Source organism: Penicillium cinerascens (genome assembly GCF_028974065.1).
Source record: "Penicillium cinerascens strain IBT 15544 chromosome Unknown contig_5_segment0_segment0, whole genome shotgun sequence".
In the NCBI taxonomy this organism is placed as follows: Eukaryota; Fungi; Ascomycota; class Eurotiomycetes; order Eurotiales; family Aspergillaceae; genus Penicillium; species Penicillium cinerascens.
The window spans coordinates 837895-864007 of record NW_026695294.1 but is presented as its reverse complement, the minus strand read 5'-3'; the positions used below and the strand labels follow the sequence as shown (position 1 = coordinate 864007).

The 26113-nt window shown below is 52.1% G+C and overlaps 10 protein-coding genes across 10 annotated transcripts; 4 read left to right on the top strand and 6 right to left on the bottom strand.

The window, feature by feature from the left end:
* Positions 1-172: 172 nt before the first annotated feature.
* On the bottom strand, positions 173-1277 carry N7498_004764 (uncharacterized protein; the record flags this gene model as incomplete). The annotated part of the gene is made up of 2 exons (XM_058451826.1): positions 173-866; positions 925-1277. The coding sequence occupies 2 exons, from the start codon at positions 1275-1277 to the stop codon at positions 173-175; spliced, it is 1047 nt and encodes a 348-aa protein (XP_058308364.1).
* Positions 1278-1635: 358 nt separating this feature from the next.
* N7498_004763 (putative NUDIX domain) lies at positions 1636-1995 on the top strand (the record flags this gene model as incomplete). The annotated part of the gene is made up of 1 exon (XM_058451825.1): positions 1636-1995. The coding sequence occupies one exon, from the start codon at positions 1636-1638 to the stop codon at positions 1993-1995; it is 360 nt and encodes a 119-aa protein (XP_058308363.1).
* A 755-nt stretch (positions 1996-2750) lies between these two features.
* Positions 2751-3318, top strand: N7498_004762 (uncharacterized protein; the record flags this gene model as incomplete). The annotated part of the gene is made up of 3 exons (XM_058451824.1): positions 2751-2763; positions 2814-3223; positions 3271-3318. The coding sequence occupies 3 exons, from the start codon at positions 2751-2753 to the stop codon at positions 3316-3318; spliced, it is 471 nt and encodes a 156-aa protein (XP_058308362.1).
* A 507-nt stretch (positions 3319-3825) lies between these two features.
* On the bottom strand, positions 3826-5012 carry N7498_004761 (uncharacterized protein; the record flags this gene model as incomplete). Its single annotated transcript, XM_058451823.1, has 4 exons — positions 3826-4232; positions 4347-4550; positions 4641-4835; positions 4904-5012. 4 exons carry the CDS (start codon positions 5010-5012, stop codon positions 3826-3828), a joined length of 915 nt encoding a protein of 304 aa, XP_058308361.1.
* Positions 5013-5546: 534 nt separating this feature from the next.
* On the bottom strand, positions 5547-9329 carry N7498_004760 (aminophospholipid-translocating P4-type ATPase NEO1; the record flags this gene model as incomplete). The annotated part of the gene is made up of 1 exon (XM_058451822.1): positions 5547-9329. One exon carries the CDS (start codon positions 9327-9329, stop codon positions 5547-5549), a length of 3783 nt encoding a protein of 1260 aa, XP_058308360.1.
* A 654-nt stretch (positions 9330-9983) lies between these two features.
* On the top strand, positions 9984-16456 carry sec16 (COPII coat assembly protein SEC16; the record flags this gene model as incomplete). Its single annotated transcript, XM_058451821.1, has 2 exons — positions 9984-15807; positions 15864-16456. The coding sequence occupies 2 exons, from the start codon at positions 9984-9986 to the stop codon at positions 16454-16456; spliced, it is 6417 nt and encodes a 2138-aa protein (XP_058308359.1).
* Positions 16457-17000: 544 nt separating this feature from the next.
* On the bottom strand, positions 17001-18273 carry N7498_004758 (checkpoint protein HUS1 family protein; the record flags this gene model as incomplete). The annotated part of the gene is made up of 5 exons (XM_058451820.1): positions 17001-17027; positions 17086-17162; positions 17220-18015; positions 18066-18184; positions 18231-18273. The coding sequence occupies 5 exons, from the start codon at positions 18271-18273 to the stop codon at positions 17001-17003; spliced, it is 1062 nt and encodes a 353-aa protein (XP_058308358.1).
* A 163-nt stretch (positions 18274-18436) lies between these two features.
* Positions 18437-18985, bottom strand: hxkB (putative hexokinase; the record flags this gene model as incomplete). Its single annotated transcript, XM_058451819.1, has 2 exons — positions 18437-18745; positions 18812-18985. 2 exons carry the CDS (start codon positions 18983-18985, stop codon positions 18437-18439), a joined length of 483 nt encoding a protein of 160 aa, XP_058308357.1.
* Positions 18986-19850: 865 nt separating this feature from the next.
* N7498_004756 (GAS2 domain protein) lies at positions 19851-23861 on the top strand (the record flags this gene model as incomplete). Its single annotated transcript, XM_058451818.1, has 1 exon — positions 19851-23861. One exon carries the CDS (start codon positions 19851-19853, stop codon positions 23859-23861), a length of 4011 nt encoding a protein of 1336 aa, XP_058308356.1.
* Positions 23862-24202: 341 nt separating this feature from the next.
* On the bottom strand, positions 24203-24882 carry N7498_004755 (cupin domain-containing protein; the record flags this gene model as incomplete). Its single annotated transcript, XM_058451817.1, has 2 exons — positions 24203-24435; positions 24489-24882. The coding sequence occupies 2 exons, from the start codon at positions 24880-24882 to the stop codon at positions 24203-24205; spliced, it is 627 nt and encodes a 208-aa protein (XP_058308355.1).
* Positions 24883-26113: the final 1231 nt, after the last annotated feature.

The window sequence follows — 26113 nt, the reverse complement described above, 5'->3', positions numbered from 1 at the left end:
GTATGTACAGTATGCCTTTCCCGCCTGTGCGGACCGTACATACCTCAGATCCCTCGAAGACTGTGCTTTCGTCATCTTCATGTCAATTGCAGCATTGCTGCAAGCTGGCTTTCAAATTGATCAACAGAGCTTCCAGACCAAATGACGACGCGAATGACAGATGTACTGAGCCTTATTTTGATGGCGATTTCTCATGTGTTGGCAGATTTTGACCAGTACCGGGGGTTCCCTGATCATTCTCGCATCCAGTGTTCCTCGTCTCAGTCTCTTGGGTATCCTGGTTTTCTGAAACGGGGTTTGTTCCCACATCGCCTGATACATCCTCTTTCTTCCCCTCTCTTTCGTATTCGATTTGTTCAAAATCCCCAGGTAACTCAGCCTGAGGTGTCGCAGGGCTCTTAAAGGCCGGCAATTCAGCCTTCTGCACATCAGTCTGCAACGTCGGTAATTCAGCCGGCGCCCCCGGCACCCCAGGCTCAATTTCATTCGCATCCAACTCCGGCTTCCCTGTATACTCAGCAGGCGCAGGTGACCGCGGTTCAGAAGTCCTAGCCGCTTGAGCTCGTCTGCGCCTTCGATGCCACCAGATAAAGCATATAGCAGCAATAATGAGCACACCAGCTGGAACGCATACCCCGATTGCTATCTTTGCGCCCGTTGATAGGCCTGAGGAAGAGCCGTTTACGAGGATGATGGGGTAGGCTTGGAAGGCTGCAACGCCAGCGGAGGCGCCCGTGCCGCCGATCTTGCCGTTGAATGGACTGACGGTTGTCGTGGAGCATTTTCCACCTGAGGTCGTGATAAGAGGGAGTGAATCGGTGACTTTCGCGGTTTGGCTGTAGCAGACATCTCGGAAGTCGTAGCCGCTATGGAAGTGTGAGTTAGGTCTAGATCTCGTGGCTATCTATTTGAATGGACACTCACGACGGACAACACACGGTGGCTATCTCATCATGCGCTAGCTTTGTGATATATGCTTTGAAAGGATTCCAACCTTGGCTCTGAGGACCACCGCTGGTGCTGGTGACCGACCCCCATCCAGATGGACAATCGAGGCCGGGCGAGAATCCTTTGTATGAGAGAGCGGTGTTGTTGGCAGACCCGGACCATCCTGTTGGATAGCATGTAGAAGCATATCCAAGTGTTCCACTTTCACAGCCCGCACCCCAGTGAAGGATTGCCGCGTGGGTGTTATGCTGGACCCATTTCGCAACCGCACAGTTACTCGGGGGCGCCCATGTGGTGGTTAGAGCACCGAAATTCGTGGTGGAGGTCATGGCTACAGATAGCCAAGTTTTCTGACGAGAAAAGAAAGCCGAGAGAAAAACGACCGATCAGGGCTATCGGGCTTAATAGGCAGTCAGACTCAATCGAGCCGCTGCACCGCCATGCTGGCCCCCTAACGATCAGCGCAAAATAGAACCATATATGTCGACTCGGCGTAGACGCACCACCAATTGGCGGGTTGACAGTGCCCCCAGCGGGTCCGTGCCGTGTCGTTGGAGGGATTTGGCCCCAATTGGCATTATTGGCGTCAGTGGAGGCTCTGCGGGATGGCGATTTGTTGGCTCCCCTCCGATATTGACATTGGACGCACAACCACGTCTTGCTGGAAAAGTTATCTGGCCAGTCATCATGGCGATCTCAAATTACCCCATCATCCAGTATACTCTGAAGCAGTTTGTTGAAAGCTGCGGTGCCATCTTGTTCGATCTCTCCGCTCACCCCAAGACCGTGTGTCTGATCCACCATCACGAGAAGGACGAATGGATGCTCGTAAAGGGCCGTCGCAACTGCAAGGAGTCTAGACACGAAGCTGCCATGCGCGAAGCCCGTGAGGAGACGGGCCATTCAGCTCGTTTGTACCCGGTCGCTATGGCCACTCGTGCCCCGCCTCCAGACGAGCAGGAGCTTATGCCAGATGAACCTCGCTTGTACTCGAATCTCACGGAGCCTTTCTTGGTGACCATGCATGAGCTGAGTACCGAGGATTGAAAAGAGACCAAGATCATTTGGTGGTCTATTGCAAAGCTGGATAGTACAGGAGTCGCTTGCTCCGGTGGGGAAGAGCACTTTGCGTCCGAGTTCTTTCTCTTGGATGAAGCCATGCAGAAGCTTACCTCCCAGAACGATCGCATTACTCAAGTCCAGTTATCCGATCTTGATTGTAAATAACCTCAAAAAGGCTTCTGGTGGGTACGTGGACCGGTGATCCACTACGCCCTCATTCTGTACATATTGAACATCCCGCCGAACCCTCTCGATTCAAATATTCGTACAATTAATCAGACAAAAGTTACTTGGGGCTGACTGTCAGTTCAAAGGCTCCAGCGCTAGAAACTCCTATTTCTGGGTCCGAGTATTGACCACTCCACCACTTGGTGGAGTGTACTGTATGTCGCACGTACTCATTTGAAAGCTTTTCTCCGATACGATACATGAATGCGGGAAGACAAAATCACTTGACCACATGATGTTATCTGTTACATAGCTCAATGGCGACCCGAGCTGTACCCTCCGTCATTCAAAACGTTCCCCCTTCATAACGTAACTCGCGGAGCGATGATGCCCTCACAAAGTGTCTCCGCGTTGGACCTTGGCCCCCCAGATGTGATCATCGAAAGGGAGATAAGTCGCTCTGAAGCTTCTTCCATATACGAAGCATAACTGTTTGGGAAGGCGTGCATTTTGAAGCTTGTAAGTACTATCCTAAATCCCCAGGACGACGCTGACGGGCCAGTTTCACGACAATGGTGACCCAGGGTACACCAGTACAGGTCGAGACTTGAATCGCTTTCGCTGCGAACTAAAAGCCTATCAAAATCTCCACGAACTTGGCGTGTGCGATCGCGGCTTCGTTCCCGCATTTTATGGCTACATCGATCGGCTTGATCCGTCTGCTTTCGTCCCGCCACTTCACCATTTCAGCCGAGATAAATTCAAGCCACGAGCCATTCTGATTGAATACCTGCCTGACGCAGAAAGGCTGGATTGTGTAAATTATTCCCAAGACCTCATTCGCCATGCGGTTCAAGGTTTACGAGAGATCCATACTGCCTTTGTCCACCACCGTGATATTTACCCGAAGAACATGCTTGTATCGGGTGGCAAGATTATATGGGTTGATTTTGATGTTGCGACGACTTTCGGCAATATGAGCCCTATTGAGAAAGCTTATTGCGAATATGAAATCGAACTCATCGAGAGTTTTGGAAAACTATTGGTTCGTCCAGTTTCCTTGCTTTGGATATCATATACTAAGAGATTCAGGACGAGGACCAGAAACAAGGACTTCCTCCTAACACGAAATATTATTGATTCGGGATCCTTCAAAACAAACCAAAATTGGCACAGGCGGGCTCATGAGAGTATTGCATACGCAACCAGACCTTCGCTGCATGTCGCACACGTTGTATTTGAGTGAGACGGCCACTCATGTTTTTGTACCTACATGTCGGAAGTGGGCCTTCGATGCTTTCCTTTTTCGCACCGACATATTGAACATCCCGCCGAAGGATGGAATGAAACATCTGATCGGGGTCATCTTCATATGTTGACCAAGTTTTCTTGATATGAGCCTCGGCAGAGAACTCATCGATGGAGTTGCAATGCGATAAAAAAGGCGGCAAGTACAGTAATTTGACACCTGCATCAGGACATAGTTGCATAATTCGGTCGGAATGATTACAAGAGCGTCTCCGTGTTTCCGACATGGAAAGCGATGACGGACGCCACTTTAGGACCGAGTATTAAAATGCACCGTCCATAACATACGATTCTATAAAGTATGTGGAAGACGCATTCCGCCATTGGGGGCTCCGCTTCCTAAAGAAGCCTGGACATATATTCACGCAATCTCAAGGAAACACTAACTTCATTCCACATCTCTTCACCGTTTTTCTCTGCCTTCTCCGGTATTCCAACTTGTTCGATGGCAAAGGACGCCCCAACTGAGCCATAGCAAGCTGCCTCGATGGCATTGCCGGTCTTGAGATATCCAATCGCGTACGCCCCCAGAAATGTATTTCCCGCTCCAGTCGGGTCGACTATCTCCGAAATATTCGTATTCCTGGTCTCAGACGCATAGTACGGAGGTAACCATCTGGGAGAAATATCTCGGGCACTGACGAAACACCCATGCTCACCAGCCCGGACTATCACAACACCTTGTTGATCTGGACCAACCCCTCGCTCCAAGACCCGCGCTGCCAGATCCTCGATACTTTTCTTAACTGATCCAGGTGATAGCGGCTCCGAAAATAATTTGGCCAATTCTATGTGATTCGGAGAAAAGACATCCACCAAGGACGCGGCCTTTAGACACGCTTGAAGATTATCTGGCTTACAGGACAGGGGTGCAGGCTCCCAGATAATCAGAGAGCGTGCAAGATTATCAACTTTCTTTCTCAAAGTGAGAAGATTTGACACACGTGTTTGGAGCTCCTGGGGTGAAGCCAAATAGTGGTATGCCTTGGACGCAAGAAGCTTTGTGCCCTCTAAGCTGTCATCTCGGACTCCAAGTATCGGAGTTGTGTATCTGAAGTCCTTCGCTAGACAAAGTGTTAGCTATGAGAAGGTATTCAACAACATGGTAAAAAACAAGAGGACACATAAGGGAGATGGATGTCGAGGGACCTTACGTCCAAAAGTGGTGTCTTTATATTCCAGCAACCCCCTCGTCGAGAGACTATCGGATTCCTTCTGAATAATCAACGTCGAATTCCAGTCCCGTAGTTCGTCTTCAACAGATTTCGGAAAGTCATCTCCAACGTGAATCATCCAGCTCAAAGAGTAGCTAAGTGACCCGGGAAGAAACAATCGAGCACCGAGCGTTGCTGAGAGCCTCATATTAGTGAACCGGAATATCGGGTTAAAAGCAGTATTATTTATTCACCGTAAGTACCTGAGCCACCTAATATATTTGTCAAGGGCTTCTGGTCCGGGAACCTGATTTCATCAAGGACAACTAGGCCGAGGCTTGTGAAAGAGATTTCCTGTTCGTGCCCGGGCATAATGTGGCGTCGAGGCAACAAAGGGAATCAGAGAATAATATCAGCCAAGGTTGGCGTACTCTAGCCGCGAAGAGCTGGCTTTATAGATCGTCAGAGGTTTTGAGAACGGCGGCGGGGTTGGCTGCAAGAAGTCCTCGTCCGGGTATCAGATCCACCACATTTCCCCGCTATATAAATCCATGGATCTGAGCCAAGCTACACAATGTACATATCATGCAGGAGACTGAGCAAGAAGAAAAAGCTACGTCCAGCACTCAAGGCTGTGGACTGAGGGTTCATCCTAAATTTATTTTCATTCTATATTCAAGGAGTCATGAATGCTGACCGAGAAGGCGCATGTATATGGCAAAATACCAAAATCGATTCAAGTATATCCCTCTAAAACAAGAAAGGAGATACATAGATGCTTCCAAGGGCTCCGACGCCTGATGCGCTCTGCAATGACAAGATGCTTGGGTTATATACAAGAGGGTACCAGCCAAACTAGCTGTGACCAGAAAAAAAATCAAAGAGGAAAGAAGACTACAATGAACATCAACCGCGCACCTTGCGGTAGCTCGGAGGACTCCACGACTGCTTGATCAGTTTACCAGCCCAGACAGGGACCAGAGAAACGACCAGCACGGCAGCGACACGCCAGAGCCAGTCGAGGGTAATGACATAGCGGAGGTTAAAGTAGTCGCCGAGGAAGGGGACACTGCTAGCATACAGGAGGAGAGTGCCGATGAGACAGAAGATCATCACTGGATGCCAAGTGGTGATTGCGATTGCAACCATTCCCAGTTCGTTCAAAACGAGGGCAGTGAAGGACACGCTGATCAGACGGGGACCAGTGATGGTGTTCAGTAGAATTTGTGACAGACCTTGGATGACGGCTCCTTGATAGATCGAGATGAGCACCCAAGTGAAGAATGAACGGTAACTCAGACTCTTTCCTGTCTTGAGTTCCTTGTACAACTCCGGGTACAAATTGGCAAGGCGCTCATCCACGTCTCGGTCGAAGACGAGGGAGAAGACAGGTGCATTGGTGTAGACGGTGGCATATCCGATCATGAGCCAGTTGATAAAAAGGCCTTTAGGGTCGAAGTGGCCGGCAATGCTGTACATAGTCTGACACACACTGATGATCAGACCTCGATGCATGATGAATTGTGCCAGTTTGGCAGACCGCTTGTACGAGTTGCGGCCGTGCCAGACCAGGAGCTTGGTGAGATGGTGGAACTGGGTGATACTGAAGTCTGCTGCCAGGGAGGCTTGCTTGCCTTCTTTGCCCACAATGCCAATGCCGACATCGGCGGCTTGAATCATAGACACGTCGTTGCCACCGTCGCCAATGCAGCAGACGCGCTTTTTCGTATGCTGACGAATCAAGTCGGCAATTTCCGCCTTCTGGGTTGGGGAGCATCGACACGCAATGACAGCCGGGAGAAGCACAGCAACGGAGATGAAGGCAGACCGGAAATGGCCAAGCATCAAGTTCAATGATTCGCCATCGATCAGCAGGCAACAGTCTGTCTTGTTGCGCAAGAAGTCCAAAGTTTCCTGGGCAGTCTGTTTGTCTTTACATTTCTGAACGGTGTGGATGTACTGCCCTCGGGCAACCAGCTTGGCAGAAATGGCAACACATCGTGCTGTCTCTACCTTGTCACCGGTCAACATCCAAATTTTGATGCCTGCATTGCGCATCAGCTCCAGAGACGACTTGACATCCCGTTGCAAACGATCCTCGACACCCGTCACTCCGAGGAGTTCCAGATCCCGCTCAAGATATTCGCTCACTACCTTGGCCATGTCGATGTCTCGTCCCTGGAATGACATAGAGGCCTGCTTAAACCTGGAGGAAAATTCCTGGTATTGAGACAGAGAAAGTCGCTTGCGACCAACCACCAGAGTTCGCAGACCCTCGCGTGCCATGTTTGCAGTCTCCTCGTCGAGCCAATCATTTGCCGCCACTATCGATGACATGACGGTGTCTGCACCCTTTTGATAGAACCAGATCTCAGGCTCAGCCTTGTTTCCGGTTTCAAGAGCATTGTCGTCCTGCTGGAACTGGACAATAATGCCCATTCGCTTGCTGTCGGAGGTAAATGGGAAGATGTCGAGAATGCGCACGCGAACAACAACCTGTTTGGAGTCGGTGGATTCGAGCACAACGTTTTGGCGATCGCGATACGACAGCTTCAATCCAACTTCTTCCGTGTATCGGACGATGGCAATCTCATCTGGAGACGATGCTTGGTAGGCAGTGATTTTCCGACCGTCCTCTTGCTCTGTAGTTGGCGTAACATTGTGGCAAAGCCCGAGAGCCAGAATGATGTCGCGGACACGAGAGCCAATTTCTCTCCTGGTGCGTGGGGCTGTGCCCTGGCCTGCCTGGGTTCCAAATACAGTCGATGGAGTCGTCAAGAAATTGCCAGCAAAACCTTGACGAATGAATGATGCGACCTCATCCATTGCTTCGTTGGCATATGAGACTGTGCCAACGTGGATCTTCTTCAATTCCATCTCATTCTGAGTCAAAGTCCCGGTTTTATCGGAAAGAAGATATTCAATTCTTCCCAGATCTTCCGGGATAGTGCTTGTCCGGACCACAGTGCCTGGGATGTCCTTGTCTCGTTGAATAAAACGGCCATAAACAGACTTGGCCATGTCGAGGTTGACTCGAAGACTCATCGGAATGATCGTGGAGAATAGAATGAGGTAGATCATAATCGCGACGTACCACTTCTTATCGTTCGTTGGCTCAAACCCTTCCAAAGCCACAAGCACAATTGACAAGGCTAGTGTCACAATGCACAATATTTTAGTGAGATTGTTGATTTCATATTCCAGCAAGCCCACTTTAGATCGAGAAGGAGACGTCGAAAGAGCGGCACGTGTCTGCGAGCCAGTATAGATGATAGCGGCATATGTGACGGTATTGGAGGCAAGAACGGTATTGGCCCATGCGGTGTTGTCAATGGTTAGTGGCGCCGAGTTAGTTTCGCTCTCATCTCCTTGAGGCGCGACATTGCGTGACTGCGGAACAGACTTATCAACATGGGTATCGTAGAAGCCAGTTGGAGGGCCCAGCTCGATGGTGCCCATAAACTCATTTACTCTCTTGTTTGGAGGGCTTGCAGTGACCTTAAGCCTGGCGAAATCGCCAAAGGGAAGCGCTTGGGATAATGCAGAAGGGAGACGGAGTTTCCAGTCTGTTTCGCCATCCAGCTGATCCGTCCGAATGAAGGTATCACTGGCAGATGAAGTATCTGCAGCAATCGCCGAGTCGGGACTAGATGCGGCTTCCGCTGCAGGCCCCGACGAGCCCTGTCCTGGCTCAAGGAGATCGGTCACTTCCGCAGAAGTCTCCTCTTCAAAGGAATTCTGTCGGCTTGAGCCGGAATCATTGGAAACACTCTTGAGTATCACCACATCGGCAGGTAAACGCTGGTTCTTCCGAACCTTGAGAACATCTCCGACTTTCAAATCTCGGGACTTTTTGGTCATCTCCATCACGTTTGATCTCTCAAGAGACATCACGGTAAATTCTTCGGCGTTGGCTTCCGCATCTCGTCTCCGGCGAGCAATGTCGTCCAGGGCCTCTTTGCCCAAGGAGATGGAAACAACGAAAGCCAAGGGCGCAATGTATGAAGACATGTATCCAATCCGAAGAATCGGAATAATTTGTGAGAGGGCGACAAGAAGGAAATATATGTTAAAGAAGAAAGAAAACTCGTTGTACAGCGTGCGAGGTAGGAAACTCCAGGGTGTGTATTTCGCGTTCGAGACCACATTGGCTGGATATTTGGTAGTTTGGTATTGCCCGACAAGCACCTCTCGGGGAGGCTGATTCGAGGGGTCATCGGCGGTTTTGCGTAGTCGACTGGCGGCGCCCTGGAGAAAGCTGGGACCTTGAAGACTGGGTAAGCGGAACCGGCCACCCTTCTTGGGTGGTTCGTCGTCGTTGAATAAGCGGATCGAACCGCGACGGTCAAGAAGTGGCGCATTATCATCCGTCAAGTTATGTGAACTGGTTTGTGACCGCCGCAGACCATCCTCACCCTGGTCTTGCAGCAAGGCATCCGTGTCATCTTCTCGGTCTGTACGGCCGGAGGCATTTCGTTTCCACCGGTTTCCCACACCAACGCGTAAATTTCGGAGAGCGATACCTGGCCCATAGTTCCGTGAGCGACCTGTATAGTCTCGGGAGACTCGAGGGTTTTGTGACGGGGCGGTGCTGGGATCAAGCTCCTCGAGGTCTAAGTCGTCATCGGAGTCGGAGAAGTCGGGGTCTTCAGCCTGATGAGGGGGGTGTGCGTAGTCGGGCGAAGACATTATGAGCGAGGCTAGCAGAGTTCCACAATGGCTTGATCATGAGCTATGAGGCAACAAGGTCCTTTCAAGCCGTATCAGCAAATAAATAACCATGGACGATAACATCAAATGGAATTGAAGATTCGAGGAAACATCGGGAAAGCGAGTGTAGAAATAGCGCGATAGAAAAGGAGGCTGTAGAGCTAGCTGTAGCGGACTCGAACTCTGCAGCTTGCAACTTAAAGCGCAAGTCTAAAGGCCCAAGTGTTATCAGGACGAGTCGTGACTGCCTTCCGCCCGTGATGCGTAATCACCTGACGTACCTCCGCACAATCCACATGCTGACATGAGCATATGCAGATGACTAAGCATGCACGAGCACAGCTCCTTCGGAAGAACGTTTGGCCTTAATGTCATCACGAATCGGGCCAAGTCAACCCATTCGCGATTCAGGGTAAACCGTTTTCCTTTTTGCCTCCCATAGGATGCATGATTGATTTTCTTTCTCTAATTCGTGTTATTCAACCTTCCTCACTACCATATTTAATGGATTACTGAATCTGTCCTCACGAGTTTTGTTTATTGGGATTGTTGTTCCCCGTCACTGGAGACGTGTCAGGTTGACTTCCTTCGAACCCCCGAGTCGACTCGATCCTCGAGGGCCACACGTTCGCCATGGCCCAGGAACCAACAGCCGATGAGACAGACGCATGGAATGTATCGTCTCAACCGGAGGATGCCACAACTATAGCCGCAACGACTTTCAGGGAAGGTGGGTTGTCGCATCCCCTGGCCGCGGACGACTCCAAGGAAACGCACGCACCGGACCTCAAGTCACCCCTAAGCGAAGAGGACTTTTCTGCATGGGATATGCCACACGATTCGAACGTCGTTTCCCCTCAGGACGCGAACACGAACGCGAACGCCCTCACCGGGAATGCGCCGACCTCCCTGGACGCTGCTATACTTGATACTCAAAAGTCGGACCAGACAATGCGGTCAGCTCCCACGGATGTGCCTACATTGACGGAGAAGCCAGAAGCTCCCGCGCATACTTTAGCCAATGGGTTTGAACCGGTACACTCGGAACCTGGCCAGTCCTCCGAAGCCCCTGTCGAAGCAGCCTTAACATCTACGGAAACGGCGAATCATTCTTCTACCCCAACTTCATCGGAAGAGATGACACGTCGAGTTCATTTCGATGAACAAAAGGATATCCCCATGCAAGCTGAAGAGAAGGATGATGCAGAGGTGCCGATCGCAGAGCAACAGGATTTGCCAATCGAATCCGAACAAAATGTTGATCTAGACGAACCGGTCATTGATGAGGCCGTGCAGTCGGAACCCCAGGAGCATTCGGACGTCGAGACTGCTATTGCGCATGTCGAACGAACTCCAATCACCGAACGCCACATCTTGCCTATCGAGCCCGAACGCAAGGACGACCTTACCGGGCCCGCCATTGAAGACACTGTGCAGACTGCGACGGCGGAAGGTCACTCGGCCATTGAGACAACCCCGACACAACTCGAAACTACTGAGCAACAGACCCAGGTCGGAGCTGCAGGTCAGAATGATCTCAAAGAGCCTGCCATTGAAGACGCGGCGCAAGATCCCTGGGCTATCGAGATAACCCCAACGCAACCTGAATTTGCTGAGCCACAGGACCCTCAAGTCGAAGCCGCGGGTCATGATGATCCGCATGTCCCCGCCATGGAAGAAGCTCCCAAATTCGACGTTCATGAACAAGCTGTTGCTTTAGTGCCTGCCGTGGAATCTGCACAGCTGGAACCTGGTATGAAACAACCCCTGCCAGTTCAAGCGGAGGGAACGGACGGCAATGACGAGTTCACCAATGAGCATGTGGGAACAACTGTGAAGCAGGAAATGGACCTGGGGGCACCTGCCACCCAGACCGTGCGCGGTCAGCTTGACCAACCTCAAACCGCTCAAGTAGAAGTGAACGCCATGTTCGATAATCAGGAGCCTCCTGTCAAAGCTGCCGCTCAACCGGATCTCCCAGAGGAATCGACTTTTAATGCAGCAACCGTGGAGGGAAACGCCGATGGGGATAATCTGTGGAGTAACGAAGTAGGACCCGACGTGGATTCGGATGGGGACGACTTCTTCAATCAACTCAAGACTCAAACAAAGCCTATCTTTGCACCCCCGGAGTCTGAATCCAGGTTTGAAGAAGGAGTTCCACTGCTGGATGATACAAACCCAACTTCTCCCCCGCTGCCTATCCCCCAGAGAAAATCTGTTGACAATCCCTTTGGCAACGATGAGGATGATGGAGCCGATTTCTTTACCTCTATTCAAAACCCTCACGCGAGCAAAGAGCTTCCAATTCGTCACATCACTCGCAAGAGCACGACACAAGTGATGGAATCGATGGGATTCGACATTGACTCTCCAAAAAGTGATATCTCAGCGGCTGCCCAGCTTGATGAGGTTTTGAAGCTTGCGGCATCTGGGGCGCAAACACCACAAGCACCTCAAGAACCGCAAGCGTCTCAGGTTCCTCAAGCCCAACCAGAAGCTCCTGAACCTTCGGAAGAAGAACTGGCAGCTCGTTGGCAGGCAGAACTCAGTGACGTTGGGGAGGATGATCTTGCGGCACAGTGGGAGGCTGCGCTTGATGACGACGACTTGCTGCTTGGAGACGATGTTGCTCCACCTGTTGAGGCGCAACCCGTTCTACAGAGCCCTGTGCAGCCTACAACTAATTCTTCATCCACCGGCTTGATCAGCCCTTTCGAGACCCCACAGAGCTATGCTCGGCCCAGGCCAGCGCTTAGCGTGTATACGCCACATCAACCGACTACGGGAGATTTGATGTCAGGGGTCCCTCTACCAGCGAATGGAATTGTTCCGCCTTATTTCTCTCAGCAGCCACGAAACCCAGTGGCGTCTAGGGGAGAGAGTTTTGCTGAGGCCTCGAAGGAAGGATATAAATCTCCTTATGATCTTCCAGATGATCTGTCTCGGCCCCGACGGCCTATTGCTACATCTAAGCCGGCTCCACCACCCGTGGCCAACACTATGCCGCCGCCACCTTCCAGGGACATGGGCATGATGCAGCCGCCTGTTTCATCTACCATGCTTCCTCCGGCTGCACCTGTAGCGGCTCCGCCACCAGCCCCGAAGAACTTCTTCGAGGAACTTCCTTTGCCAGCTCCCAGGTCTAGGCCTGCCAACTCCGGGCGATATTCTCCTAATCCTAATGCGGCAGCGCCGACTGGACCATCGCATATACTACCTCCCCAAACCCCATATGCGGCTGTTCCTGCTTCTGCGCCTGTCACTGGGCTTGCTCCTGCTGCTGTGGCACCCCCGCCTGTGCCAACCGACGTACTTCCGGCCCAGTCTCCCCTACAGCCGCCTGAGCGCCTGGAACCTTACGGATCTACATTGGCGACGAGTGCACCTGCTGGCCCTAGTGCAGCTTCCAGGTATTCTCCGGCACCGCCGAGTGCGCAAGTCCCTGGAAAGCCGTCTCAGTTGTCAAGGTACTCGCCCGCACCACCGCCAGCAGCTTCTGCCCGGAACCGCTACGCCTCGCAGCCTTTGTCTGTTCCTGGCCAAACTCATAACCTACCGTTCCAGCCTCGGACATCAAGCCCTCTTGCATACCACGAAAAGGTCTCTTACAAACCCGAAAGTGCACAGCAACCGCAACCACCATCGTTGCAACCCTCGGTTGATCTTTCTCCGCCTCGTGCCCAGCGACCGAGTATCGATCGGGGATCATCCTACGCTCCACAATTGCCAGATGGACCGCCCGATGTTGTGAGCCAAACATCCGGCCCACCTGTTGGTCACCGGCAGACTTCTCCGCCTGTCACGAATCGGTACGCCCCTCAGGAGTACATGAACGAATTCGCTAAGCGTGTAACACCGACCACGGCTCATGCTTCACCGGCCCCGCCGATGCCTGCTCCTAGCTCTCCTCAGGCTACCGGTGCGCAGGTGGCCCCTCTTCGATCCCAAACCCAGTCTCCAGGCCAACACATGACGAGCCCACAGGCATCCGTCCCTCCGATTTCAAATCTGCCGCGTCCAGCTTCGGTGCATGGTTCGAGCTCCCCCACCAAGACCTCGAACCCCTATGCGCCGTCGCAGCCCTCCGTGCAAAGTCGAGCTCGAGCGCTTTCTCAGCGCGGCCTTGGGTTCATTACCCCCACTGATGGCCAAGAACATGACGCCCTTGAGCGATGGAAGGGTGCACCTATTTTCAAGTTCGGATTTGGCGGCGCTGTGTTGTCGTGCTTCCCCAAGCACATCCCTCGGTATTCTGCCGGTCAGACAGCGCCTATGATCATGCCCAGCCCGGGCGAGATCAAGACTGCTCCGCTCAATCAATGGCTACCGGTAGCGGAGACCATCGTTCAGCATCCTGGACCCCTGAAGACCAAGGGTAAGAAGAAGGATCTAGTCTCCTGGCTTTCAAGCAAGATTGTGGCATTCGAAAATGAGCCGACTCCTGACTTTGATCTTTCTCATCCCGAATCCCAAAGGCGCCATGAAGAAAGGATCTTGCTTTGGAAGGTCATGAAAATTTTGGTTGAAAACGATGGTTCCTTGGAGAATTCACCTGCGATTGAGAAATCCCTCCGCCAGGCTATTTTCCCACATCTTCCGGAAGCCGGGCCTGAAGGTCCTTATGGGGGCAGCTTCGCTACATCGGGGGGTTCCTTTAACGCGCCCTCTCAGCCTGATGCTGTTGACCCACAGTCGGTTGAGGAGCTACGAAACCATTTGCTGCAAGGAGATCGCGAGAAGGCAGTTTGGGGCGCAGTCGATCGTCGTCTTTGGGGACACGCGATGATTGTTGCATCCACGATGGATAAGTCCATTTGGAAGCAAGTCGTTCAAGAGTTTATTAGGCGCGAGATTAGGTCCTCTGGTGGTAACACCGAATCACTCGCAGCACTCTACGAGATTTTTGCTGGCAACATCGAGGAGAGCATTGATGAACTCGTTCCTCCTTCTGCAAGGGCGGGCCATCAATTGATTAGCATGGCCGATGGCCAGGGCACGACCAAGAATGCCCTTGACGGCTTGAACAGTTGGAGAGACACCCTTGGTTTGGTGTTGAGCAACCGTAGCTCTGAAGATCACCAGGCACTGTTGGCTCTTGGCCGCCTGCTGGCATCATATGGTCGAACTGAAGCTGCACATATTTGCTTCATCTTCTCTCGGGCCGCTGTCTTTGGCGGCGCCGATGATCCCCAGGCTAACATTGTCCTTCTTGGCGTGGACCACCAGCAGTTCCCTTCGGGTCTTCTGAGCGAAGATGCCTTCCTTCTGACTGAAGTTTACGAATATGCTACGGCTGTATTGGGCAACTCCACTGTGGCCAATCTGCCTTATCTGTTAGCCTTCAAGCTTCTGCACGCCAAGCAGCTGGCTGATCGGGGGCGCACCTCCGAGGCAAATACCTATTGCGATGCCGTGGCCGTGTCTGTGAAAGCAACCACTCGACCTTCGCCCTACCATCACCAGCACTTGTTCACTGAAGTCGATGAACTCTCTGCACGACTTCGCCAAACCATCACCGACGGGGGTTCTTCGTGGATCTCGAAGCCGAGTATGGAGAAGGTGTCTGGATCTATGTGGGCTCGATTCAACAGCTTTGTCGCTGGTGATGACGCAGACCCTGCATCCTCGGGCTCCGTAAAAACAGGCGAGGCTGCAGAGTTTGGTCCCTTCGCCAACGTGGCAGGAACGCCAACTGTTAGCAGGTCTCCTTCTGTCTCCGATCTGTATGGATCTTACCCCGGGCATGGAGCACAGTCGGTTCCAGCCGGTGCCTCTTCGCGTTACATGCCGTCAAGCCAGTATGCGCCCACCTCATCCCCCGAACAATTCCGTGGCCGATCATCATTGGATTCCCAGAGATCGACTTCATTCGGCGGGATGCCGGTTGGACAGCGTCGAAGCTCGGCAGACTACCCATCTCCCCCGGTTGAGTCCCAGACATTCCAGGGAGGCTCCATGTACGGCTCCTCGCCAGGGAGTGCTGGGTACCAGCCTACTCCGCCTCAGACATCGTACATGCCTCTTGCTCCGGTTGAAGAGAACGCGTCTACTTACACCCAGTCGCAAGGTGACGCGGCTCCCCCAATGCAGCCTACAGTGAACGGCCTATTCTACCAGCCAGTCGGACAGGATACTTCGGCAGTTAGCCGGTCGCCCTATTACCAGGGTCCGCCTGATATGCCACAGTCTGACAGTCCTTATATGCCGCAGTCGGATAGTCCGTACATGCCCCCGGCCAATGGCAATGCTTATGCTCCCCCGTCGTATGTACCGGACATCAACGCTGCCCCAGAAGAGCCGGAGCAACTGCCAATGGAAGAGGAAACGCAACCCAAGAAGAAGGCGTTCCCGGACGATGACGAGGACGATCTCGCTGCCCGGGCCGCTGCCATCCAGAAGGCAGAGAACGATCGCAAGGCAGACGAGGCCTTCCGAAAGGCCGCTGAAGAAGATGGTAGGTCATTTGAATCCTAACTAATTCTGACATCTCATGCTAACCCACTCCTTCAGCCAAAAAAGACGCTCAGCAACAGAAGAAGGGTTGGTTCGGTGGATGGTTTGCAGGTGGCAAGAAGGAAGCCGAGCACTCGGGCGGCGGTCCTATCAAGGCCAAACTCGGCGAAGAGAACTCGTTCTATTATGATAAAGATCTGAAGAAATGGGTCAACAAGAAGGATCCTGGAAGTGCCGAACCTGTTCGCGCCACGCCGCCTCCACCCCGAAGCTCCGCTCCTCCCAGCCGCGCCAGCTCCGGTAGCATGCCTCCGCCTCCACCTCCCGGCGCCCCGATGTCCGCCGCTTCAGGTAGCCGACCTCCATCTTCCTCAAGTGATATCCCGCCATCCCTGTCATCAAGTCCTGCGTTCTCCAATCTTGGTGTCGCGCCACCAACCCTGGGCAACCTCCCTCGATCGTTCTCTACTGGCGCGACTGTTACGGTGCCGCCTGGTAGTGTAACGTCCGCCCCTGGTCCGCCCCGACCTACATCTTCTTTGAGCCACGCTCAGTCCATTGACGATCTTCTCGGTGCTCCTACCGCACGGAAGGGGAACACTGTTCGCGGCAAGAAGAAGGGCCGTTACGTCGATGTGATGGCTAAATGAGCGGAGTTGCTGGGCCCATAAACCAGTGATGAAGTCCTAACAGTCACTACCGACTAGTTGGGATGAATTTCTTTTGTTTCATTATGCCTGATATGCCTGTTGTTCTATTTTGCCCTGTTTATCACCCCATGAAATCCCTACCCCCTTATAATAGATTCCCTCCCCAGCATCTTGCATGTGTCTGCCCTTTGCAAGACACCTCATTCCCCGGCGTTCTCGCACACTGAGCTCATCATCGTGAAGCCTTGCACATAGCTTGCTTCTTGCTGTTCTTTGTTGCGACTCGCTTCGCCTGCGAAGCGAGGGAGACGATTCTCCTTGCATCATGTATATCAATCCCCCTCCTGCTCCGCAGGTATACACTGTGTTTTATTTGAGTTTTGCGTTTCACGTTATATTTGATGGATTCTTTCCGCATGACTCTTGGTTGTGCGTCTGTCTTACTATTGATTTCTGATAATGGTGACCTCACGTCTGCTTTCAATTGATGGAAGATTTGAACGTAGGATGGTATAAAAGTTGCAAGATGTAGATGTAAGGGGTATCAAGTCGTGAAGGAATTAATATAATACTAGACACGGTTAATATCGACCTGTGTTGTCATAACGGGTCCTAGTTGATCGACTTACAGTGAGGCAAGACTCTTCGCCATTCCAGCTGCCCGGAAGATAGACATAAAGTACGAGTGCCATCTCATTGATGAAACCTGTAATCCTTCTTGATTAGCAAAATAACTCCCCCCACATCTACCAGGAAAACTCACAAGCAACAACTTTCGGACTAAGTCTCCCCACACTCAAAACTCGACTCCAATCCTTCCCATCAATCCGCACCTTGGCCCACCCCGACTCATCATCATCCCCAACCCCCCTCATCCTCTCACTAGGCAGCTGTGAATACTGCTCCTGTGAGATATGGGCGGGATCCAATGGCGGATTAACAAGCCCGGACCAAACACTCGCAATCCTCAACTCATCCGTCGCAATGACCAGCCTCAACTTGCCATGCATATTCGCTGACAACTCCAGCTTTGGCGCAGTATTCGCCGACAAAGCCGTAGCCCCAGCACCAGCTGACGCATTCGGCCCGTCGCTAGCCATTATCCCCGGTTGCCGATTCTTGCTATCTGTAGACGCAAGATTCGTGAACCGGTCTGAGATACTCTTCAGCTGCGCTAGACCGGGCAGGATAATGTGCACGTCGGGATCTGGGCAGTGTGGTTCGTGCAAGCCTTCCACAGCGGATTCATGTAGGATCTTGATTGGGATTTCTTGTGTAATCCAAGTTTCCCGTTCGCGGGCGCGCCGGTCTCCGGTTACATCGCCCTGTCCTGGCTCGGCTCCGTCGGTGGCGAGCGCCATGTTGCCTTCTGTCCATTCTGTGGTGAGCACTGTGAGTGCCAGGAGAGGCATCTTGTCTTTTTTAGTGAGGCGGAGCTGGGATGATGAAGCGCCGAATGTGGAGCGTAGAGCGCGGGTTAGCACGCTGACGTTGATTTCGATGTTGATTGCGTCCGAGTTGGATTCTATTTGGTATGAGTCTTCGTCGAAGATTGTGTCCTTTGTCGGTTAATTGTTGTATGTAGTTTGAAGGATCCTCAGACACGTACAACTGGGATTTGGGCCCATACTTGTGTGCCTTGGTCTGGGATGATGGTGAAGCGGACCACATCGTGCTCCAGGCGCATCCAGCATACCTTGCCCAGGGACGAGAGGGACGCGGTCAATTCTATATTTGTTAGTACTTATCGAGCACATACAGCTGTTGAACTCACTGGAGAAGGTCCTGGTATTCTTTAATTGGGTACGGAAGCGCATTGTGACTACTGGTGAGATGTTGGAGAGAAGACGAGCGTTGATTGTGGAGAATCCGGTTATCGATTCCTTATCGCTCTATCGGTCTATTCGGTCTGCTGGTCTATCACTACCAACGAGTCCATCATCATCACTCGTCTCTTAAGGCATCTTCATGTTTTATCTCCTAATCTTCTTTTTCCTTGTCACTGTCTCCTTCAATACCTCCATCAAGAGCCAATGCTGCTGCCAGCGCAGCACCACCCACACTGGATCCGTCCTCTGATGGAATCAGCACAATCAAGTCCGGTTCGTTGGGCGGCCAGTCGAAGATCTCGCGCAATGCCTGCGCTGCTCGTTGCTTGAATCCGCTGTACTTGTTGAACACGGAGCCATCCACGCCGACATGGCATTTGCTGGTCTCCTTCTTTTTGCAAATTGCCGCGATCCCGCAGGCGTAGAGACGCGCGTCGAGATCAGGCCGATCAGGTGACGTCTATCGGCTGTGAGTAAAGCATACAGCATTAGCATGTCTCTGGGATGTTGCTGGAATCTAACTGACTATATTACCACCCTCATTCGTAAGACTCTTGTCAAGCTCCTTGACAAAGTGATTCGTGATTTGCTTCAGCATGGGTGGTTCGAGCGTAAACCAGTCTTCATATTGCTTCAGGTCGCGAGTCATATGGTCTGCGGCCCCCGTTAGAATCTCAGCACTGGTGCGAAAACCCAACATAATGTTGTGGAGGATGCTTGGTATTCAGTGCCAATTGATGTGTTTTGGTGGATCTTGCGATGTGGGACTTGACGGGACAGCGAGTTGTATAGAGTCGCCGCATGAACACCATTATGACGGTACTATGGCCAACCGGAGCTATGCCGTGATATGTTATATCAAGCAGACTTCGAATAAGGATGCTGTTCAAGTACAGCAGCCGCCATCCCGTGTGCACTGACGCTGTCAAGTCCACGCGCGGTGCCATTGCCTACGTGTACACCGTGCATGTTTCGGATGTAGTGTGTAGACCCGCTCTACATTCCGTAAAAGGACAGCTCTTCCCTGTGCAGTTTGAAATAAGCTAGCCCTGCACTTATAGACCGGTAATAAAACAGATAATAATAAACCTGCCTCCCCGGACTGCCGGCAAAAAGAAATAGCGTCGCGGATCGGCGGAAGCAACAGGTCCACTACATCAACCGTGCCCCTTTTGGCTCCACCTCCAGCGAACCTCGATCAGCATTTATTCCCCAATTTAAAAAAAAAGTTCACGGAGCTTGGACTTCCTCCTCTCTCACAGAGACACTCTCATTGTCTGCCAATTCGAAACCCAACCTCTTCCCCGAATCCCGAAGTGTCTCATTAGCCGCCAACCTCGCCCTTTCACGCGTTTACCTCCAGTTCCGAAGAACCTATCCCTTTTCACGGCATTGGCTCCTCGACCATCGATTTCTTTTTGTTGGAACGCGTCTCAGCATGCAGGCTCGACAGTGCCACCGTCCGCCTGCAGCCTCGTTCCGACCGCCGTCATTCTTATGCCAGCCCGAGCCAGCCCGAGCTCCCTGTGTCTCTCTGTGAGCTTGACCCGGGCCTGTCATTCGGAATGGCTGCCAGTCGAATCAGCCCTCTTCGCCCGTCGATCCGCCTCTCCCCCGCACACTCTCGTGATAACTCCCGCTCGACCTCCCCGGAACGAAATCCGGGCTCGTTATACCCCAAAATCGACCCTCTACTGAGCAACCTGTCTCCCGAGTCAACACTACACGCCCTTACCTCCACCGAAGCGGTCCCTTCGAACGAGTCTTTTTCCCATGATGTCCTTTCGCGGAGTATTTCCCAGGTCTCGCCGGCCGAACGAGCATTGGGCATCCGTGCAGCTATAGCTGCCCAGGATTTGAATTTTTGGTATAAGGAGGTCCAATCGTGGACATGGCCGAAGCATAACGAGGCGAAAGCAGGGAAAGGGTTTATACCGCCCATACAACCGCGTGTGGGTGATAAGGCTGCCGGTTCGAGCTCCTTGTTGCCTCCTGGCAGCGCGGAGGTCGAGTACTATGGGAGCCTGCAAGCAGAGGTAGTCGAGGAATATGAGAAGAGGATCGAGGAGATACGCGATGGAATGGACAATTTAAATGTGGAGGAATTGAAGGAACACGTTCTCAATGCCCACATTCCATCCCGGTCTCGCCCCTCCTCTTCGACCAGCACCGTGTCTGTGCCCCCGCCGCTCAGCTATGTACAACTCAGCGACTTCACAGCTGTCGTTACCGCTACGATTCTCCGGGCCCTTCCATTCCTGTCACGATTGACCAGTCTCCTATCCACCTGGGACGTTCGTCTTCTCGTCCTGCGTCAGGTCCCGGGCCTGCTCCGAGAATTGAAACTCCTTCGATCCGCTCTGGACTCGTCCTTTCACGCGTTGCGAACGTCCAACCCGTCACAATCCAGTCGTGACCTCCTCTCTAAAGCTCATTTACGCGACGAGCATGTTAAACTTGAGTTTGCGGTGGTTGCTGTGGGCAGGCGGATGGACCGGGCCTTGGACGCGTTGGAAGGCCGTCAAGATTCTTTGCCTGAGAGTTGGATCGACGATTTGGAAAAAATCGAGTCAGACTTTGCGGAATGGGTAGTCGAGGCTGAGAAGTATCAGCTTCGCTCGGAGTGGTTACGTTCAAAAGAACAAGCCCGGGATACGGAAGCGAAGGAAGAGCCGCACCTGGAGCTGTCGAAAGAGATACAGTTCGAGACAGCACCAGCTGAGAATGCGTCTGCATCTTCAGATATGCAATGGCCTTCTCATGTGGATGCTATCAAAGAAGAACTCAAACCAGATGTTCGGGTCTCTACAACATCTGATCTGAAGCAGCCTCAACCAGGCACCGGGGATACTGCACCAACTTCAACGGAGGAGGAACCAGCATTCCCCCCTGTATCTGAACTGATAATACCCCCGACCGGTCCTACGGACTACGAAGTTGAAAAGCTATGCGTGGATCAGCTTGAACAAAGGCCTGCAAGTCAGTCAACTGTGTACGTTGCCGAGGATCTGGAAACACCAACCCAGGCCAGCTTCTTTTCCGATCTTTCTGTTGAAACCCCACGACTATCGCCCGCTCATGTGCCCTTGCCGGAAACACCGGATCTCGAAGATAAGGAAAACATTCCCCCTGCGTTTGTGCAACAGCGTGTTTCACTGTCCCCAACTCAGCAATCGATCCCTAAGCCTTCGGCATTGAACGAGCATCATATCGATGAAGATCCCTTCATTCAAAAGTCCATCGATTCCCATGTGGTCCAGACGAAGGAGGAATCCGCCATTCCCGTCAAATCTAGCATCCAACCAAAACCTCATATCGTGGGCTATGATGGGTTTGTGGACAGCCTTGCTAAAGAGCACGACAAAGACATGGATGCACTCGATGCACTCTATCAACTAGATCAACCGTTAGCAAAGGACGCATCAACGACCGCAGCTGACGCAATGGTTAAGCTCACCAGCCGCGAGCCAAAATCTCGAGGGACATCGGCTGCTGCAAAGGAAGTGGACTCGTCGGAATCTAGTATTTCTGGGCTCGAAGTTTCAGATGGGCCTAAAAAGGGCTCCGGTCATGGCACTGGACTTTCTGCCCAGCATCTACCTGTCGGGCCAGGACGCGCACAGCCTACCAACTCCGTTACGGAGCCAGCCAAACCCAAGTCCCAGTCAACGAGTGAAAATGTACCACAACGACCAAACTCTTCCCGCAAACCGCTTCAAAGCCCGATCAAACTTGCCAAATCTCGCCCAGGAAAGCTCAACCTCGACAAAACCGCGCACACACCACACGCTCGTCGACCATCTACCGAGTCTGTGGGTTCTCTTCTTTCCGATAACTCCTCCCTCATATCTAGTTCCGATGCACCTGAACCTCAGACTGGGTCGTCGAACGATCAACTGACTCCTTCTCGCCCTGAATTTGCTCCCTCGCAGCCTGTCAAATCACTTGGCGACCACATGTTGCGAAAGGACCGTCTCCTTCATCTGGAGAATCGAAGCGTTTCTTCCCGCTCGGCATTCGATCCGAATCGCTCGGTGAGCCTGCCTTTGGAACGCTTCATCAAAGAGAAACTCGCCTTTGAGCTGGACAATAGGGTCGCTCCAGACATGATCGATCTTGAGTCGGCTGCTAAGGGCTCAGTCTCTGCTAAGCTTTCTCGCGACGGCCCCTCAACGCCCACTCCACAAGTCCCTCTTCGTGCCTCCAGTCGCCGGCCGGCCTTGGGTCGGGGCAAATCTGTATCTGATTTGAAAGCCAGCGCTCAGAATACAAGGAATGTGGACCAAAATCTCAAGCCCTTCGGCCAAAACACTGCCCAACGAGCGGTGCAACACCAGGAGCAGCCAAAGTCCATGCGCTTACGCAAACGTCTGACAGCTCACCCAAGTCTGGAGAGCCTGGGGGTGAAAAAGCGTGAACTGACATATGTGGAAGAGGATGAATCAGAGATGACAGATGTCGGCTCTCGTGCCTCATCGCCAAATAAGCTACTTCGAAAATCGAGGGATCATCTCGACGAGAAAATCAACTCCATCCTGAATATGCTACCTGGTCGGATCCACCTTGTTGACCCCAACAACGAGGCGGATACATCCTCTTCATCATCTTCCATGGATCGAAAGATGCGAGACCGATACTTGTCCGAGTCTCCTCACGGGCCACCATCTCGCAGCATCACACCGGCTCCTTCTATGACCCTTATGCCTGCTGCCCGGAGGCGGTCTTCGTACGCCCACAAGCCTGAGGATAGCTGTGTTAAGCTGTATCATCTTCACCATGGAGGACAGGCAGCACCCACAAGGCTCTTTGTTCGTACCGTGGGCGAAGAAGGTCAACGAGTGATGGTCCGTGTCGGTGGTGGTTGGGCTGATCTTGGCGAGTACCTCCGCGAGTATCTCATCCACCACGGCCGCCGCAAGGTCTCAGAGACCCCTAGGGTGGAGGTACAGGGCCTGGCACCTCGGACATCACCAGGCTACTCGCCTAGCAACATGCTCACACCTGGAGCACCGCCCTATATCACATCTGGCCGAGCTACCCCCTCTCGGCCTCCCTCCGTTCTAAGTGCTCGCCCGCCTTCATCACTCACTGTCCACAAAGCGCGACGGGGTTCCAACGCCTCCGAAGCATCAGGAATTGCTCCACGCTCAGTTACAACCGGGACACTGAGTTCCTTTACCTCCCCGCCAACAGTATCTACAGGCCGCCGGCGTCTCTCCATGTCATCAAACTACTCGGTCGGAGATGCGCACTCCCCCGCAAACACCACCACTGGTCACTCCGACTCCCAGTCCACACCCCTGGGCCTAGCAGGTCCCAAGCCTCGCTCGCGGCAGATCTCAATGAGTCCAGAGGGCGAAGCCTGGGTGGAAGACGTCCTTCAGCAAACTCGCCGGTCCAGCTCTGTCAACCCTCCGCCCTTCCCTTTGAATGCGGCATCGGAACTTGATGCACCTGAAGGCCAAGATGCGAGTGATCACGGACACACCCTACCTAAAATCCGGAGCTTCGGCGACATTGGCTCAGTTGGTACAAGCCGACGCATCGTGCTGAAAGGACTCAACAGTCGTCGATAGTGACGGAACTCGGCTTTCTACTCGAATTTACTTCGGGTTCTTTGAATGGTTCTAAAGGATGCTAGATGAACACATGTTCAATCCGCAACTCTCATCTTTCTGCATTTGTTCATATTTGTCTTCATTTTCCCAATCTTCTTGCCATTTATCATTCCACCATTTGCATCAGCGCGGCGAAATTGTGAGACGGGATCTGTGTTTTATTTCTACTGTTTTTATTTTGGTTTATTTTGGCTCCCTTGATATCCCGATATCCTCTGATATACGAATTTGTACATATCCTCTGACTCGCTCGATGACCTCCTCGAGTCTAATTTCATCTTGGATAATATCGCTTTCTCTCAAGTAGCTTCCGGTTTATAATACTCGGAATAGCATTCCTTATATCCGAGGAGATATTTCCCTAGAACCAAACCCCCAAAGAAATTCAAAAGTACGCCTAACGGTCTCGCAATAATAAGCGGTCCCGGTAGAGCGAGCACCACGCCTCCGACGTAGTTGAACAACAGCACCTGGGGAAGACTGCGGCTTACGCCCGCCTTCCGACAGTCATCGCGGTAGGACTGTACATTCCCTATAATCCCATCAGTATCCTAAATCAAGAAAGAGTAGAAGCAGAATACTCACTAAAAAATGCCTCATCCTCTTGCCCTCTCGGATTCAACCCGAACTCAACAACCATCCCCTCCGTCGAACTCGCATTACAGAACGTGTGAATCGCTCGCGCGGGTATAGTAATCGACTCGCCCGCAGACTTGATACTCTTCACTCCGTCACAGATAAACTCTGCTGAGCCCTGGAGGACATGAAATGTCTCGGACTGTTGTCGGTGCCAGTGTAGTGGTGGCCTGAGCGCGATATTTCGGCTCTTGGTGTTTGAGGCGGGTGGCCAGCGGTTTATTACTAGGTAGCGGTCTGTTGGGGATTTGAATTCGATTGATGAGAGGCCGTTATCAAAGGGTATTGGGTTTAGAGGTGCTGTTATTGTTCGCGGTGGTTTTTTCGCGAGGAAGCGGAGCATTGTTACATCTGATTTGGTGTGAGGGGTGTGAGGTTGGTCAAGCTGGGGTATTGGGGAAGCTGGGCGGTGGGTCGCAGCCCTCAAAACCTCGGGAGTTTGTTATATAGCGATCGGCATCTATGTACTACAGTATGTAGCTTCAACTTGTCAAGTGTTTCAAGCTTCTGAATATCTAATCAAACTTCCTTTGGGCTATATTTCTTGACGCCTTTCTAAACACGTTTCACTAACACTCTCCTATACCAAAAAGAGTCTATATCCTTTTGTCTTGGTGGTCGCTATTCACGCCGAATACTTGTAACAATAATTCAAGCCCCACAGACGTAGAAACGCTGGTAAAGTGTAGGGTCTTCAGTGAGTCAGTTAAACCCTATTATAATACTAAAGCGAAGCCACTCGTATATCGGCCATGGAGGCGCCTCTTCCGAATCGAAGCAGAGTTCAGCGTTCAGCGTCCATTTACGCCAAATCCCCTGAAAATCAAGACACATACAAAGGAAAGCTGGCCTTTAGGCCAGCAAATATGCTAATAATGCATCCCGAGATCCGTGAAATCCGCCTCGCCAATCAAGTTCCAAGCTTCCACACGCCCTGCATAGGTTTATCTAGGCGAGAATATGGAAAAGATTCCCAGGTCGCTCCTCGACTACACATATACCAGGGACCACTCTCAAAAATATGAATGTCGAGAAGACGTGCGATAGGATGGGTCCAAGACGAAACATGTTCCGGCAACACAGGAACCTCCGACCCGTCATGCTCATGAAGAAGGGCACAACAGCAGCAAATGTAATGATTTGGGAGGTCCCTCTGAAGCCGGCGTAGAAATGGCATGCTACGGCTTCCTCTTCGCTGGGGATTCATTCTTTGACGTTCAAAGACTGCGAAAAGTCGACGGGTGCAAAAAGATAGGCACAAGATGTCGTCGAATGAGAGGAAGTCAGATATTGAGAGTAGTAATTCGGTAGATAAGCCAGGCAGTGTGTTCAGACTCAGTGGGCTGGGTGTGTATATGCGTGGTTTCTTGAAGGCGCGGGAGGATATTAGCTTTTTAAACGCCGAACGATAATAATTCATGTTAGGCATGATGTTTTCAATAAGGCTTTGAATGAGGTTCGGAGTGAGGTCTTGAGTGAGATTTTGAAAGAAATCTCGAACGAGGTGTTGAACGGGTTCTGGATGAGATTAAAAATGGAGAATTAGTGACTGTTAAGATGGCATATATGGCGAG